The 13,525-nt window shown below is 37.7% G+C and overlaps 1 protein-coding gene across 3 annotated transcripts; it reads right to left on the bottom strand.

Annotated features, from left to right (window-relative positions):
* Positions 1–1,432: 1,432 nt before the first annotated feature.
* On the bottom strand, positions 1,433–12,797 carry LOC117958733 (broad substrate specificity ATP-binding cassette transporter ABCG2-like). 3 transcript variants are annotated; one of them, XM_034895336.1, is made up of 16 exons: positions 12,696–12,797; positions 10,870–11,105; positions 9,777–9,836; positions 9,567–9,681; positions 8,908–9,060; positions 8,669–8,826; positions 7,880–8,031; positions 7,602–7,703; positions 6,153–6,403; positions 4,428–4,510; positions 3,336–3,425; positions 3,083–3,204; positions 2,780–2,934; positions 2,574–2,663; positions 2,116–2,228; positions 1,433–1,909 (listed from the first exon to the last, which is right to left on the bottom strand). In XM_034895336.1, exons 2-16 carry the CDS (start codon positions 11,067–11,069, stop codon positions 1,762–1,764), a joined length of 1,992 nt encoding a protein of 663 aa, XP_034751227.1. In that variant the 5' UTR covers positions 11,070–11,105; positions 12,696–12,797; the 3' UTR covers positions 1,433–1,761. The 3 variants fall into 3 exon arrangements, with proteins under 3 accessions (XP_034751227.1, XP_034751217.1, XP_034751236.1); XM_034895326.1 differs by having other exon boundaries at positions 10,870–11,087; positions 12,696–12,789; XM_034895345.1 differs by having other exon boundaries at positions 10,870–11,070; positions 12,696–12,789.
* Positions 12,798–13,525: the final 728 nt, after the last annotated feature.

The raw sequence follows: 13,525 nt of genomic DNA, 5'->3' as shown, positions 1-13,525 counted from the left end.
GCTCCATTATAATCAAATATTTTTTGTCAATATTTGTCTTTATATACTGCATGTTAAATTGTATCTTCAAACTTGTAGATAAATATCACATGTGTGCCGGTGCAGCTGACCTGCTGTGCGCCGACCAATACCAAGAAACAATAATACTACAAAAGTACAAACTTCCTTGGAAATTATTAGAAAAATTACAGAGCTGTAAATAAAGTGTTGCCAAATATTCTCTTGAATATGATCATTATCAACACTTAAACACATTCAACAGAATAACTGTTAGTTTACAAACGCAATGCATCGAGAAAATCCACAGAGACCAATGTTACATGAAAACGTTTATACATTTTCTCAAAAGGCTGTATCATAATACAAATGTATACGTATGTAATTTTCTTTGGAACAACAGAAAAGCTTAACACAAATATAGTATCTAGTCATCCTTCTACAATATCTACAATTACAAATAATCCGTGCTGAGCGCAATCAAGAAATTGTGCGAAAGCTGAATAATGAGACTACTGAGTTACAAAAGTACAGAAAAAAGGCATAGTCTGATTTTAAAATAATACATTCATAAATAAGAAACACATCACAAATTTATCCATGTCATTTACTTGTGAAAAATCTTGAAATTCCTACACGTCTGAAAACTCTTCTGTTGGACTTTAAAAACTGCTCCAACAGTGTGAAAAATAAAGAATATTGTCAGCAATCAGCTCCTAAAAAGTTAACATTTTGGAGACACATGGTTTTCACCAAAGATGATAAAACAGATGTTTATATTTAGGTTTTTATTTTACCTGTACTGAATATCCAAGTATGGACGGCAAGTGCAAACCGTTGACACACTGGAAGAAATATACATTTTGGGAAAAATTGTGTGTATTCACTTAGAGAAAGATGAGAAGATCAACACTCTTATACAGTATATTTACAGTAAAGCTGCTCTAATAATCAATATTTTTATATTCACAATGAATCAAATATCTATCAACTCACTGTTTTGGTTTTATGTCACACAGCGTAACTGTTTTGTTTTACTCTTACCGCTCTCATAACATCAGTTTTGGGTTGGTTTCACCAAAGCACCAAACAGCTAGCTCAGCACCAAACTTCTAGCATTTAGCTAGCTAACTAGATCAGCTAAATACATTTACAATTGTACTCTCTGTCTGCTGGAGTTGATAACATGTCTAGGTTGTGTTACTGCTAGTTTAGCTTAGCATAAAGAAGCAGGGGGGGCTTTTCAAAGTAAAAAAAAAAGGCTTTAAAGCTAAACCAACAGTTTGTGGTTCTATACGGACATACATGCTGTAACTATTTATCGGTAAATGACAGCCCAGAGTCCTGTCATCATTTAATGTTGCTGGGCAACCAACGGATGCACTGCACAGAAGTACTTTTTTACTTTTCTGTTCATGCAAGGATGAAACAAACAAGACAATGGTGAGCTGGTAGATCTATTTTTATTTCTATTTTAGACAGAACCAGGCTAGCTGTTTCCTCCTACTTCCAGTCCTCATGCTAAGCTAAGCTAACTGCCTCCCATAGAAGCCATTTTAGTGCACAAACATAAAGAAGAAGACATACTTTATTAGTCCCGGCAAGGGAAACAGTGAAGAGTGAGAGTTGTATGAGTCTCATCTTACTCTAAGCAAAAAAAAGTTTCCTAAAATATGTTACTATTCCTTTAATGGTAGCAATTTTGGTGAATATTAACTGGCCTGGTTTCTTGAAGACAAAAATAAAAGATACATAATCACATATTTAAGTGAATTTCTTGATGTAGCGAAGTTTCAGATAAGCAATGACAAGGAATATGAATGTCATAACAGTCAGAGCCACATGATTCTCCCACAGCCCCCAGGTGGTGTACTCTATTCCCAGGTAGTCCAGATACTGCTCTCCTGTACATCTGAAATAACACATGTCAGATTTCTTTGGTTCATAAATGTTTTTCAACTGGAATGATTTCTAGGATTCTTAAAATGTCAACTTCTAACATTTGGCATTGGGGACTAGCTAGACTGGAAATGCCATAATTTGTCACAAGGTCAGTCATTTGTCACTAAAAACCAGTAAGACACAACCAGAACATACACAGCATGCGGGTCTACTCACGTCAGGCCGGCGGAGCTCACACTGCAGTTTGTCGCTGTAGCCGACATGTTGGTGTTTCGGATCACAGCCTCGTCACAGAACTTCAAACCCACAAACTCATTGATCTTCAAGGCCTGAACATAGACGGCATAGTCAAAGAATGCTGAGCAGATCAAAGTAAATATAGAAGATTAGACTCTAGACTAAGACTGCATGCTGAACTATGGCGATTAAAGAAGCATATGGTCTGTTTTTAAATAATAAACTCTGTAAGGAGGGTGTTCACAGTCCTCTGAGAGCAGACATTTTTACTGTACAACCATCTTCCCATGAAGACTATGCTGATAAAGATGTGAAACTGCATTACATTTTTTTTTTTTTTTCGTAACTCCTTTCTCTTGAACTACAGACACATAATTCTTACTATTACTTTTATTGCAGTTAATTCTTTTCAAACCCTTCTCTTAATTTTAACTTACTGCAAGGCCGTAGCGAGGAATGCTGAAGTACTTCAGCCAAGACATCCAGTCCATGATGCTGGGTAGGTTCACCAGGAGACCTGAGAAAATCTAAAAACACAACAAAAACGGAAGCTTTTTCTCACAGCTTACATTTTGACATTACAGCAGGAAAATCTCGGGTGTTGCTAATAACATTAGGGCGGATGTGCCGCTGTGTCCCTCACCATCATGAAGACAAAGGTGATGGTCATAAGGATGTTAGCGAGAGCCACAACACTCTGGTCAGCTGAGATGGCCATGGTCATGGCTGTGGCTGTGTAGGCCACCAAAGTCACTGTCAGCGTGAAGATGAAAAAGGCTGCAGCTGTGGATTTGAGCCCTGAGAGGACACAGACACACACACACACACACACTGGTATTAGAGAATAAATGCTGAACTATCTGCATTTAAACACAGCATTTGATCTAGTGCTCAAAGATTGAAATCTCGAGTGTTCCACAAATCACTCAGTTTATAGATGTCTTACCAATCAGAAAGTAGACAATACAGCTGAAGATAACCGAGGTGATGGTGCGCATAGTGATGTCAGACAGGATCTTAGAGAGGAAGTAGACAGACACTCTGTAGTAGCCACTGATGTACTCATGCCTGTCACAAGAAAACCCAAGCAGAAATCAAATTCTAGCTCTACTCACACAAATCCAAATTGATGTTGAATTATCTACATAGATATCATGGTGATGTCAGTCTCCTGCAAGACGCCCTGACAGAGTACATACACAAAAAGTTTCCTCTCGACGATGAAGAGCTCAGCTGCTGACACAGTGCTGAAACACTGGTTGGTAGTGATGAAGAAGAGGGCACCCATCCTGCAAGAACAGCAAAACAAAACCTGATCATTGAATGTCTCTTTTAGGCTTTTATGGCAACATGTTTATCTATAAACACTGGTTTCAGGTAATCTACAGAGACATATGGTGGGTTCCATTTGTACATACAGGGACTTAGAAGGTGACTTCAAAATGGCCCTGCACCCAATTAAGGAGGGAGGGGTGAATAACTTGAGACATTTAAGCTGCGTAAACTGGTGCCCGCCATACTGCCTATGCATTGACCATGAAAATAATGACATTAGGTCGTTATATTTCACTGAACCATGCACAGAAAAAAGGAGGGAGACCATTGAGATTTCTGATATGCTTTACTGGGCTTGGGAGTACCAGGTTGTGCACAATAAAACATGATAAGAGGATTAACCATGCAGGAACTGCTCTACGTTTTACACTTCCTCATTAAAAGCAAGTGACTAGTGCCTAAAAAACCTGAAAGAAATATTAGGAAACAATAAAGCATGTCTGTATAGCCACATAATATTCTAGATTAAAAGAAATAATCTAAATATTACATTAAATTATACGTATGCCCCGATTTGTTTAAGCAAGTAAAGCTTTAGATTGTGCATCATGAACATGCTGTTGAAGCTACAGATGTCATCCCAGTTATTTAGTAGTTACCAGCCATTAATTCTTTTTAATAGATAGAATTTTCCTGGAAGAGGAAAGTCTATACCAAAAGGTGTCATTTTTAACTTTATGATTCGTGCTCCTTGGCAGAGTAAACGTCAAGGGATGATGGTGGTTTAAATGGTTTAGTTATTATATGATTATTATTTATTATTATAGAATTCATGAGTTTAAGTCCTTCTCTTCTGCAATAAACTAAAATAGTGTCTAAAAAACACAAACTACCAGAACAAATACAGAGGATATGAACTCAGTAAATATATTAGGCTTGATGTTAGGTTAGGACGTTATGTTAAAAAAGAGGATTTTTGAGGACATGTGCAGTGTGTATTTCTGCAGGCCTCTCACCTGTTCTGAACACCACTCTGATCGTCTTTTACCCCGAAGAAAATGGCACCTACGATGAGAGCGAGGAAAATGTTGACTCCCAGCTGCAGAGACAAAAACATGAGAGATTGTAATAGACGTATTGTCAACAATCTAAAAAAGCCAGTGTTCTAAGGGTCAGGGGTCAAGTGGACACCTTGCTCCTCTTCCACGCCGGCCTATCTGAGAGAACAACAAGGACCTGTGGTGGGGGGAGGATGATAGAAAAGAGTGAGAAAAGTGAAAGCGACACAAATTTAATCCTAACAATTTAGAGATTATGATGGGACTAAGCGGTTCCCAGGGTGAAGGGATAAGCTAATAAGGTTGAGCCTTTTTCACCTCATTCCCCACAGTCCCTCATGTGAAAGGGGGGCAGAGTGGAGTGATAGGTCATGATGCGATCATGTGATGAGTCCCGGGCCATGCCAAGGGGCTTTGGCCAGATATGATATCAGTACAGATCCCGGACCAAAGAAGCAAAAGTGGGGTCACAATAGTCATCAAAGCCGATTAAAGCGCCCACTCCACCTAGAGACCCTCTTGGAGGATTATTTTGACTTATTTAGGGCCAATTAGCTGTTAATAATTCTTAAAGTGAGGAGACTTCTGACGCCATTTCGCATAGGGGTGACTAATGAGAGCATTAAGTCTTGACCTCTCCAAAGTGCTGTCTGTGCATCCTCATGATGATGCTGATCATGCTGTTCACTCTTTGGAGTGTTTGAACAAAATACAAATTTGTGATAGTAGCGCACAATCATATTTAAACCTGAAAACTGAGATATAATTAAATATTTATCTCTCAGAGCTGTAGACTTGGAACTTGGACCTGAATCGCACTAAGTCTCAAAACGAGAACTTACTTGCTTAACTTACTTGAGACACGATGGCAAAATACTGAGGAGACTTGACTTCAGATCAATAAATATAAATAGAAAATGATGTGCTGTGCATAGTTTTTGCCTTTTTGGAGCATGTCTTTTATTAAAATCAATAGTTGGGGAAGCTATTGCTTAAACACTTGCCAATGTAGCGGCTGCAGCCAGAACAAAGTCAGAATAGAATTAAATTAATTATATAATATACATAAGCATAAATGATACCTAAACAAGTAGCTAATAAGTGACAGTTCAAAATTTCAGGCAATGCACTTATTCGCTTTTCGGTAAATTACATGGGAAGATCAAAACAACTTTTTATTTTTTTGATATATTTTCGGGCATTTTAGGCATTTATTTCCATAGAACAGATAAAGACATGAAAGGAGAGAGAGAGGGGGAATGGCATGCAGCAGAGGGCCACAGGTCGGAGCTGAACCCACAGCCGGTCCTTCAAAGAGTAAACCTCTATACATGTGCGCCCGCTCTAGCAACTGAACTAACCCGGCCCCAATCAAAACTATTGTTACGTCTGAATGGTTAATATGAAGCTACAGCCGGTTAACTTAGTGTAGCACAGAGACTGGAAACTGGGAAACAGCTAGCTTGGAACTGATAAAAGGTTAAAAAAGAATTCTGTCTACAAATGTTGGAAAATGCAAATAGAAACTAATCCACAACAATTCCCCAAGTAGGAAAAGTGAAGAGGAAATTATTAAAGTATTATTATATGTATGTAATGTGACAACAACACATGGCTTTAAGTTTGTGACTTGTCTTTTTTTTTTTTTTTTTTGTGTTTTAAGTGAGTAATTGGGATGAATACCTGGGCAACAGATGTTTGTGGGTTCAGCATGAGGTTCTGATAGGTTCTCTTAAGAACCCAGAGTAGCTGGTGCAAGAAGGAGCTGTTGTAGGTGATGGTGCGGGATTTTGAACATGAGATACACTTCTTATCCTGGACGATGCGGTCCAGCTCAGCTCTTGTGTCGCTGGAGTAGCTGCTGTTCCTGTATTCCTCTACCAGGCGCTCTTTGATGCTCTGCCTCGAGCTGCTGAGCTCTGCAAAGTCCATATCTTTGCATAGGAGACATAGTAGGAGTAAGTATTAGAAATACTCTTTCACAATAGCCACTAATAATCCCATTAAGCATTGGATTAAAAAGATAATGGTGTGGACGGGAGAATAATAACCATATACTATACTCTACCTATACTATATAACGTACATTGTGCAAAAGGTTCTGGAGATATAGTTTATGCAACCATCGACATCTTTGACATCATGCACTAAACCACACATCCTGGACGATTTACCCATTTATTGCACAAAATTTCTCTCCTGAACTTGTTGCACAATCATCAACATCTTTGCTTTCTTAACAATTACTGTTATATTTCACATTTGTTACCCTTTCTTTAACAATTTTTGTATTCTTTTCCTTTTAATTGGTTTATGGTTATGTATGCACCATCCACCAAGGCACATTCCTTGTATGTGTTACTTGACAATAGATCATTTTCTGATTCTGATTGTGACAAATATGTCATTTTCTTGACAAAAGAGCTCGATGAGCAAAGCATCCACTTGCAGAGAAGGTTAAAATGAAAATCCAGAAGTTTTGAGCTGGTAATTTCTCTTTTTTTTGTGATACAGCAATCCCTTTCTTTATTTTTTAAATGCCTGTTTGACCAGCACCTGACTGAATTTGACAATGGCTTCCTTGTTATATTCTACTTTTTATTTATTTATTACTATTTTTGTTTTTACCTTTATTTATTCAGGGAAGGTGCACTGAGAGGTAGACTCTCTTTTGCAGAAACGTCCAGTTATATAGTCTGATCTGCTGCCCCACTTTTAACTGTGATATTTATTTTTTATTTATTGTGTTTTATTTTTAATCTTTCACTATCTAATCTGTGTCCTTACATTTACTTGTCCTTATGTTTTTTTTATATCAACCTTTATTAAGTGAATTACCTTGGCGAATGGTGCAATACAAATAAACTTAAAGCTTTCTGAACTAATAAACAAAGGCTGTTCTAAATCTATAAACGCGAAAAGTGAAACAGACAGCTCAGTACAGGAACATTAGAAAAGCTTGAAGTCAGGATAAGGGGTTAAAAAACCTATATTATATGTTATATGTTGAATTTGTACAAAAGAAATGCATCTACATGTTTAATAATCCTTCGTATTTTGAAGACAGACGTTTGCTGCTAAAGACATCATGTTGACAGTGGCACTCGTGGAGGGATATGTAACTGGCGTTACCTTCAGAGCCTTGCACTTTGGTCGTGGTTGTGGCGGTGGAGTCTCCATTGATAACATCCAGAAAGAAGTCAGCCGGGTTGTTGTGGGGCTCGCAAGGATAGCCTGGAACACAGATCAGAAGGATCAATGTTTAAAATCAATACATGTCAGATGTTTTATGTTCGGATTTATTTATTTATTATTATTGCCATAGAGATTTATTTCCAGGTGACATTAAAAACATCAGGAACCATATAAAGACGGTGTCTTCTGGTGATAATAAGTTTCCACATACTCACCAATGTTGGCAAAGTAGTCCAAAGCGTTTGGCGATGGGCCGTGGTACACCATTTTACCACCAACCAGCAGAGTCAGAGTGTCAAACAGTCTGTAGATGGAGTATCGTGGTTGGTGGATGGACATAATAATGGTTCTTCCATGACTGGCCATTCTGAAAAGACACATAGTAAAGATATATTTTGATAGTGAATACAAAAAATGTGCCTTCAAATTGAAAAAACTAATTTTTATTTTTATTTTTTTAAAGAAATTCAAGATTTACAGCTGATACAAAAACTCTTGCAATGCATACTTTTTATTTTTTTGTTTCATAATATTCAATTATTAGTTAGAAATAAGCATATTCTATGTTCCCTTCCTTATTTTCCTTATTTACACTGTAAAAGTCTAAAATAATTACTTATTGCCGTACACTCCACACTCTGTAGTCTCTGACATTATCTTTGATGAATTTGTGGGAATAATGAACCATTTATCATTGATTAAACAGGCACATTCATTACATTGTTAGATCAAAACACCAATAGTAGGTTAATGTGTATTTCAATGTAATTATGTTTAATATTAAGTACTGCAATTTGGAAATGGTATGAGTCCAAAGAGGCAGCTCTTTGTTTATTGAAATGATAATAATAAATTAAATTGAAAAAAATGTATTACAGTAGATGCTAAATGTTTTTAGTGTTAAATACCATTTTTAGTGGATACAGGTGTGGTTTTGGGGAACTGACCGAGCTGAACATAAAACATAAAGTCAGAGGAATGGCAGAAAAGCTGTTTTTAATTACCTTTTCAGCAACAACAGGACAGAGTTAGCAGTGCTGGCGTCCAGTCCTGTGGTCGGTTCATCCAGAAATAGAACTGAAGGATCAATAATCAGCTCCATGCCGATGTTTGTCCTCTTCCTCTCTCCTCCAGAGATTCCCCGGGTCAGTTGTGTGCCCACCTGAGAGAAACACCATCCTCAGTTCATCCTGACCTTTACCTGATGTCTTGAGGGTTAGATAAGTAATGTGTGTATATTTACCTTGGAGTCTGCCACCTTGGTGAGACCTAGTTCATTAATGAGGTGATTGACCCGAGCCTCCTTCTCATTTTGAGGCACAGAGCTGGGCAGCCGCAGTGCTGCAGAAAAACGCAGATTCTCCCTCACAGTCAGGGTGCCCATGACTACATCTTCCTATGAGAGGAGACAAGAGCTTGAGGTCAAAGGTCAGATTTCTTTCATCAGATAATTTGTTTTGTAGTCTACATGGCCACAGACCTGTAATGCATGTTGACCTAGCGGAGTTTAGAAACTAGCAAACCCTGCATTTAAAACTGCTATAATCAACATATTTTGTATTAACAAGGGCTCAATCACCCAACTGTGGAGTTCTCCTCAGATTTACACAGCTTTATAGTGTTTTTCGGCACATTTTTGGTTTCACAGCCCAGAACTTTACTGTTTGAATTCACTCTCACATTTCTGAACAGCATAGTTCCAGGCAGCTGCCTCAGTGAAAAAAGCTCTGATAAACAGAGTGTACACTACCTGTTCAGCACTTAAAACCAGACAGACAAAGTTGGCGCTAAGCTCGTGAACATAGTGGAGCATTTAGCAGCTAAAGAGCCAATATTTGTCGCACATGCGGCCAAAAAAATCAGTTCATGCAAGTTTAAGTAATTAAAAGGATTAAAATGCACCTGAACCACATAGCCAGAGAGGCACTTGAAGTTTGGAGGCTGTGGTGCTTTGTCAATGAGTACTTCTCCTGAGAGACCTGAAGGATCCTTTCTTGCTGCCAGAATATCCAAGAATCTAACAAAACAAAAACAATACAATACTTAATACGTTAATCTACAAGAAATGCAGATGACTATTTTGTTTTTCTTGGAGATCACTGTGATACTCACGAAGATTTTCCACTTCCAGTCGGTCCGAGAATAGCATTGAGGCCAGGTTTCATAATCCCACTGCAAGACAATAACACAGAATGCTCTGTAACCAATTCAACATGGATAAATTAATCTAAAGGCAAAGATTGGGGTACATTTAAACGGTTTGCATTCATAATCTAAGATTTGCACTTCACTGTTTCAGTTTCACACTACAGTTGTGAGAAGTGAGGAGAAATAAGACAGTGGATTCATTCTTGGACATGTAATGAATCACTTTTTTAAATTAATTTTCTCAAATTCTAAATGGAATAATTTTCATGAAAGGCTTTTGCAGGTGTTACAGATCTTATGAAGATTTTTTGAAAGCTGCACAGTGCACACACAAAACAAATCTATTCTGAAAAAGCAAATCCTTTGACTTCAGAGAGAGAGGTTACACAAAAGCACCAAAAAGAGTCAGTCATTTAAAACGGAATGAAAAGACGTGAATAAAAGCCTGGCAGTGGATTTAATTCGTTTCCCTGGCAGACTGCTCTTAAGTGTATTAGAGAGATTATATGCAAGAAACCATGCTTAATATCATATAATTAACACTGAGACGGGAAAAGGCCCCAAAAAACTTGTGTGAAATGATACATTCTTCCATGGGAAATGTCAGCTGTATTTAATACCATCGGATGTAAGAGACTATTCACTTTTGTTCTGCTTCAGACTGAATTCACTGTAACACGGTCTTCAAAATCAACACTTGTATAATTTTAATATTTAGCCAAAAATGATCAAATTGAGCTGTGTTTTTGAAAATTACTAAAATTACATTATTTGCTAAGAAAATGCTTGTACTTAATCTGAAGCAGTGTTGAGTGTGTGTAAATAAGAATAATTAAGCAGCCATCTGTAAAACCATATCAACAACACTACATACTGAACTCTGTGAGTAAACGATTAGAGAAAACAACAATGGAGCTCTATGTTATTGTGGGTCTTATTATTCTGAAACAGCATTTTTGTTTGCGTGATGAGAGAAGAGAAAGACGAGCAAAGTACAGAGAAACGGATACAACTGACAAGTAAAACAGATGAAGAGGGTGTGATTGTTCAAACTGACTTGAGGTCGGCCAGTATTTCCTTGGGACTGGTTTTCCTTTTACAGAAGAAGCCGCTCTTTAGCTGCACTTTGTACTGGATGTTGTGGAAGCTGACGGTGGAGCCACACGGCTGCTTGTTGTGGTCCTTGGCTGGGGCCGTCCCGTTGGTGCTGATATCTTCTATCATCGCGATGTTAATGTGACCGGCTTGCTCCATCATCCTGTGCAGCGAATAAGCCTGTCGAATGACAGTGATCTGATAGAAATCAATCTTTTACTGATTTATTTCTGATGTGGTGCAAAACAATACAGACACAATGTATCTCAGGGTTTCATGCAGAGCAAACATCATATACTGTATGTCTGGGTACTATTTATGACATTTAATATTGACCAAAGGGTGGGGGTTGGGGGTTGGGGGTAACCCTGTATCCGCAACATGTGGTTTACAATGTTAAACTAGATATTTTGCGCACGCACAATCTGGGGTTCAGTGTCCTGCCCAAGCACACTTCAACATGTAGACTGCAAGGACCGGGGATCGAACAGGGATATGATCAGCGGACCACAGCTCTACCACATGAGCCACAGCCGCCTTCATTTTAAACAAATGTATCTCTAAATTAATAACACTGATCGAACCAGGGGTGCCGTGTCTCCTAAACAAATGCCTGCACAATATTCCTCTCATTTAATTGTTTTAAAGATGCTGTGAGGTGAAATCCAAATGAAATAACTAAAGTATAGCCTATTTAACAACCCTATCAAAATGTTGTTATTAACATCAGAAAAACAACGTCTAGCATCTTTAATTGTTATATCCTTAAAGGAGATGGGATATTTGTGCCAAAGTAATTTAGCTCCCATTTATTTAATGAATTAAAGGCTATGGAGAAGGACAGACCAGTTAAGAAAAAGCTGCCCATCAGCACCAAACAGTGTAATTAGAAAACAAACGGAGATATTTGAACCAGAAATCAAATATAGTTTGTCTGTGTCCAGGGTGTAGTTTACAAAATAGAACCAAACTGTATATTTCTGTGATTGGAGGTTGTAGGTTTAAACAGACTTACAAATAGACTTTGTAGATCTCATATCACGTCATGAATAAAAACATACACAAAAGAAAGGTTTTAAATATCATGAGTGATGAATGATAAATTAGTTATAATTCAAATGTGCAGAATATGTAATACTTAGAGGACACTGTATCAGTTCCTTTGGACAATGCTGTGGCCTTGTCATTTTATTTTCTTTATTATAGGGGAACGTAGCACAGTTGTAAATTTAAAAAAGTAGGGCCTCGTGTCAGTATGTTAGATTTTTAGATAAGATTCTGTGGCATATTTGGCCTTATACAACCATGATTTTGTGTAAAAAATGGTAACTGATGTTGCAATTGAAAGACCAAATTAAGAACGCATAATACATTCATCACTGCTGCAATCTTTGCTACAAGCAGTTTTTGTTTTTAAAGTGAAAAAGAGTTAAAGTAGCACACCGTAACTAGTATTTTTTTCTAACCAAACCAGACAAACACTAACCAATAAAACCCACACACAGGACACACAACTTCATGATTTCTAAAGCCCTGGCTACAGCATTGATACACACACTCCTTACCTTTGAAGTACATCGTTGTGGATTAGAAGCACTAAAAGGGCTTTAAACATAAATTAGTACATTTTTAGGAACTATTTCCTCTTGATCCATCCTCAATTACTAATTCTTGCAAAATCAAAACTTTAAATAAATCAATTAATCATGCGTTGCAGAAGTCCTCTGACAAGAATCCCCACCATGATATTGTTGCAGAGTAACGAACGGTTTTGTTGCAGAGACTTACCCTGCTGGGAGACTGGGAGAGGGCTGCTGGTGCTGAGATCCTGCTGCACACTGACAGAGCAGAGAGACTGCAGGCTGACTAACATCAGCTCATGACAGCAGGGACAGGTGTCTCACCATCCAGCCACACCAGCTCACGTCCCACAAGCTGCAAGGCTGTTTAACCCTTTATTCACCACTCAAAAAACACAAAGGATTTAATGTAAAACTGTCTTTTCTCACATTGTGAAATGTCCTACAGTTGTACAATTCATCACAGTGAACATCAAGCTTGCGTTACTTTTGAGTTACATTGTCATTGCATGGTAAAGCAGAGCAGAACATAAACCAGTATTAACGCACTGTGATAGAATACACCAGTTGTTTCAGACATTTGCTAATTTACTTTTGAACTGTAGACTTTACATATGCATGGAAAACAATAACTGCCTAGATGGACTAACATTAAAACTCTCAAACAAATCTGAATCTTAGCTGTCATGTAAGCTCCAGTATATCTTTATTTGGTAGTTAAAGGGCTGTGCAAAACCGCAGGTATAGTCCTTTAAATAAAAGTGTGAGGTATTTCTTATATTAATGGTTGCTATATTATATGGTCTATATCCTACAGTTAAAATGATACTTCAAGTACATTTTGCTAATACTTACCAACGTCATGACATTTACTTGAGTGTTTTTAAAGTTTTGTACTGCTATTTTCAATTAAGTAAAGGATCTGAATATTTCTTCCACCATTGGATATTGGTGTTGTCCTCATGAATCCAGTGCCCGCCAGGCTCCATTAACGGCAAGAAAAGTGACATCCATCAAATTTAAACATTTCTTGTACAT

Source organism: Etheostoma cragini, chromosome 2 (assembly GCF_013103735.1).
Source record: "Etheostoma cragini isolate CJK2018 chromosome 2, CSU_Ecrag_1.0, whole genome shotgun sequence".
Taxonomy (NCBI): Eukaryota; Metazoa; Chordata; class Actinopteri; order Perciformes; family Percidae; genus Etheostoma; species Etheostoma cragini.
This window is presented reverse-complemented; position numbering and strand designations above follow the sequence as displayed.

Excerpts from the sequence above, each read along its gene's own strand:
- LOC117958733 (XM_034895336.1), bottom strand. The coding sequence starts at position 11,069 with ATGATGGAGCAAGCCGGTCACATTAACATCGCGATGATAGAAGATATC. Across the intron at positions 6,404-7,601 it reads CAAAGTGCAAGGCTCTGAAG|ATATGGACTTTGCAGAGCTC; the intron begins GTAACGCCAGTT and ends TCCTATGCAAAG. Across the intron at positions 3,205-3,335 it reads GTCGAGAGGAAACTTTTTGT|GCATGAGTACATCAGTGGCT; the intron begins GTATGTACTCTG and ends TTCTTGTGACAG.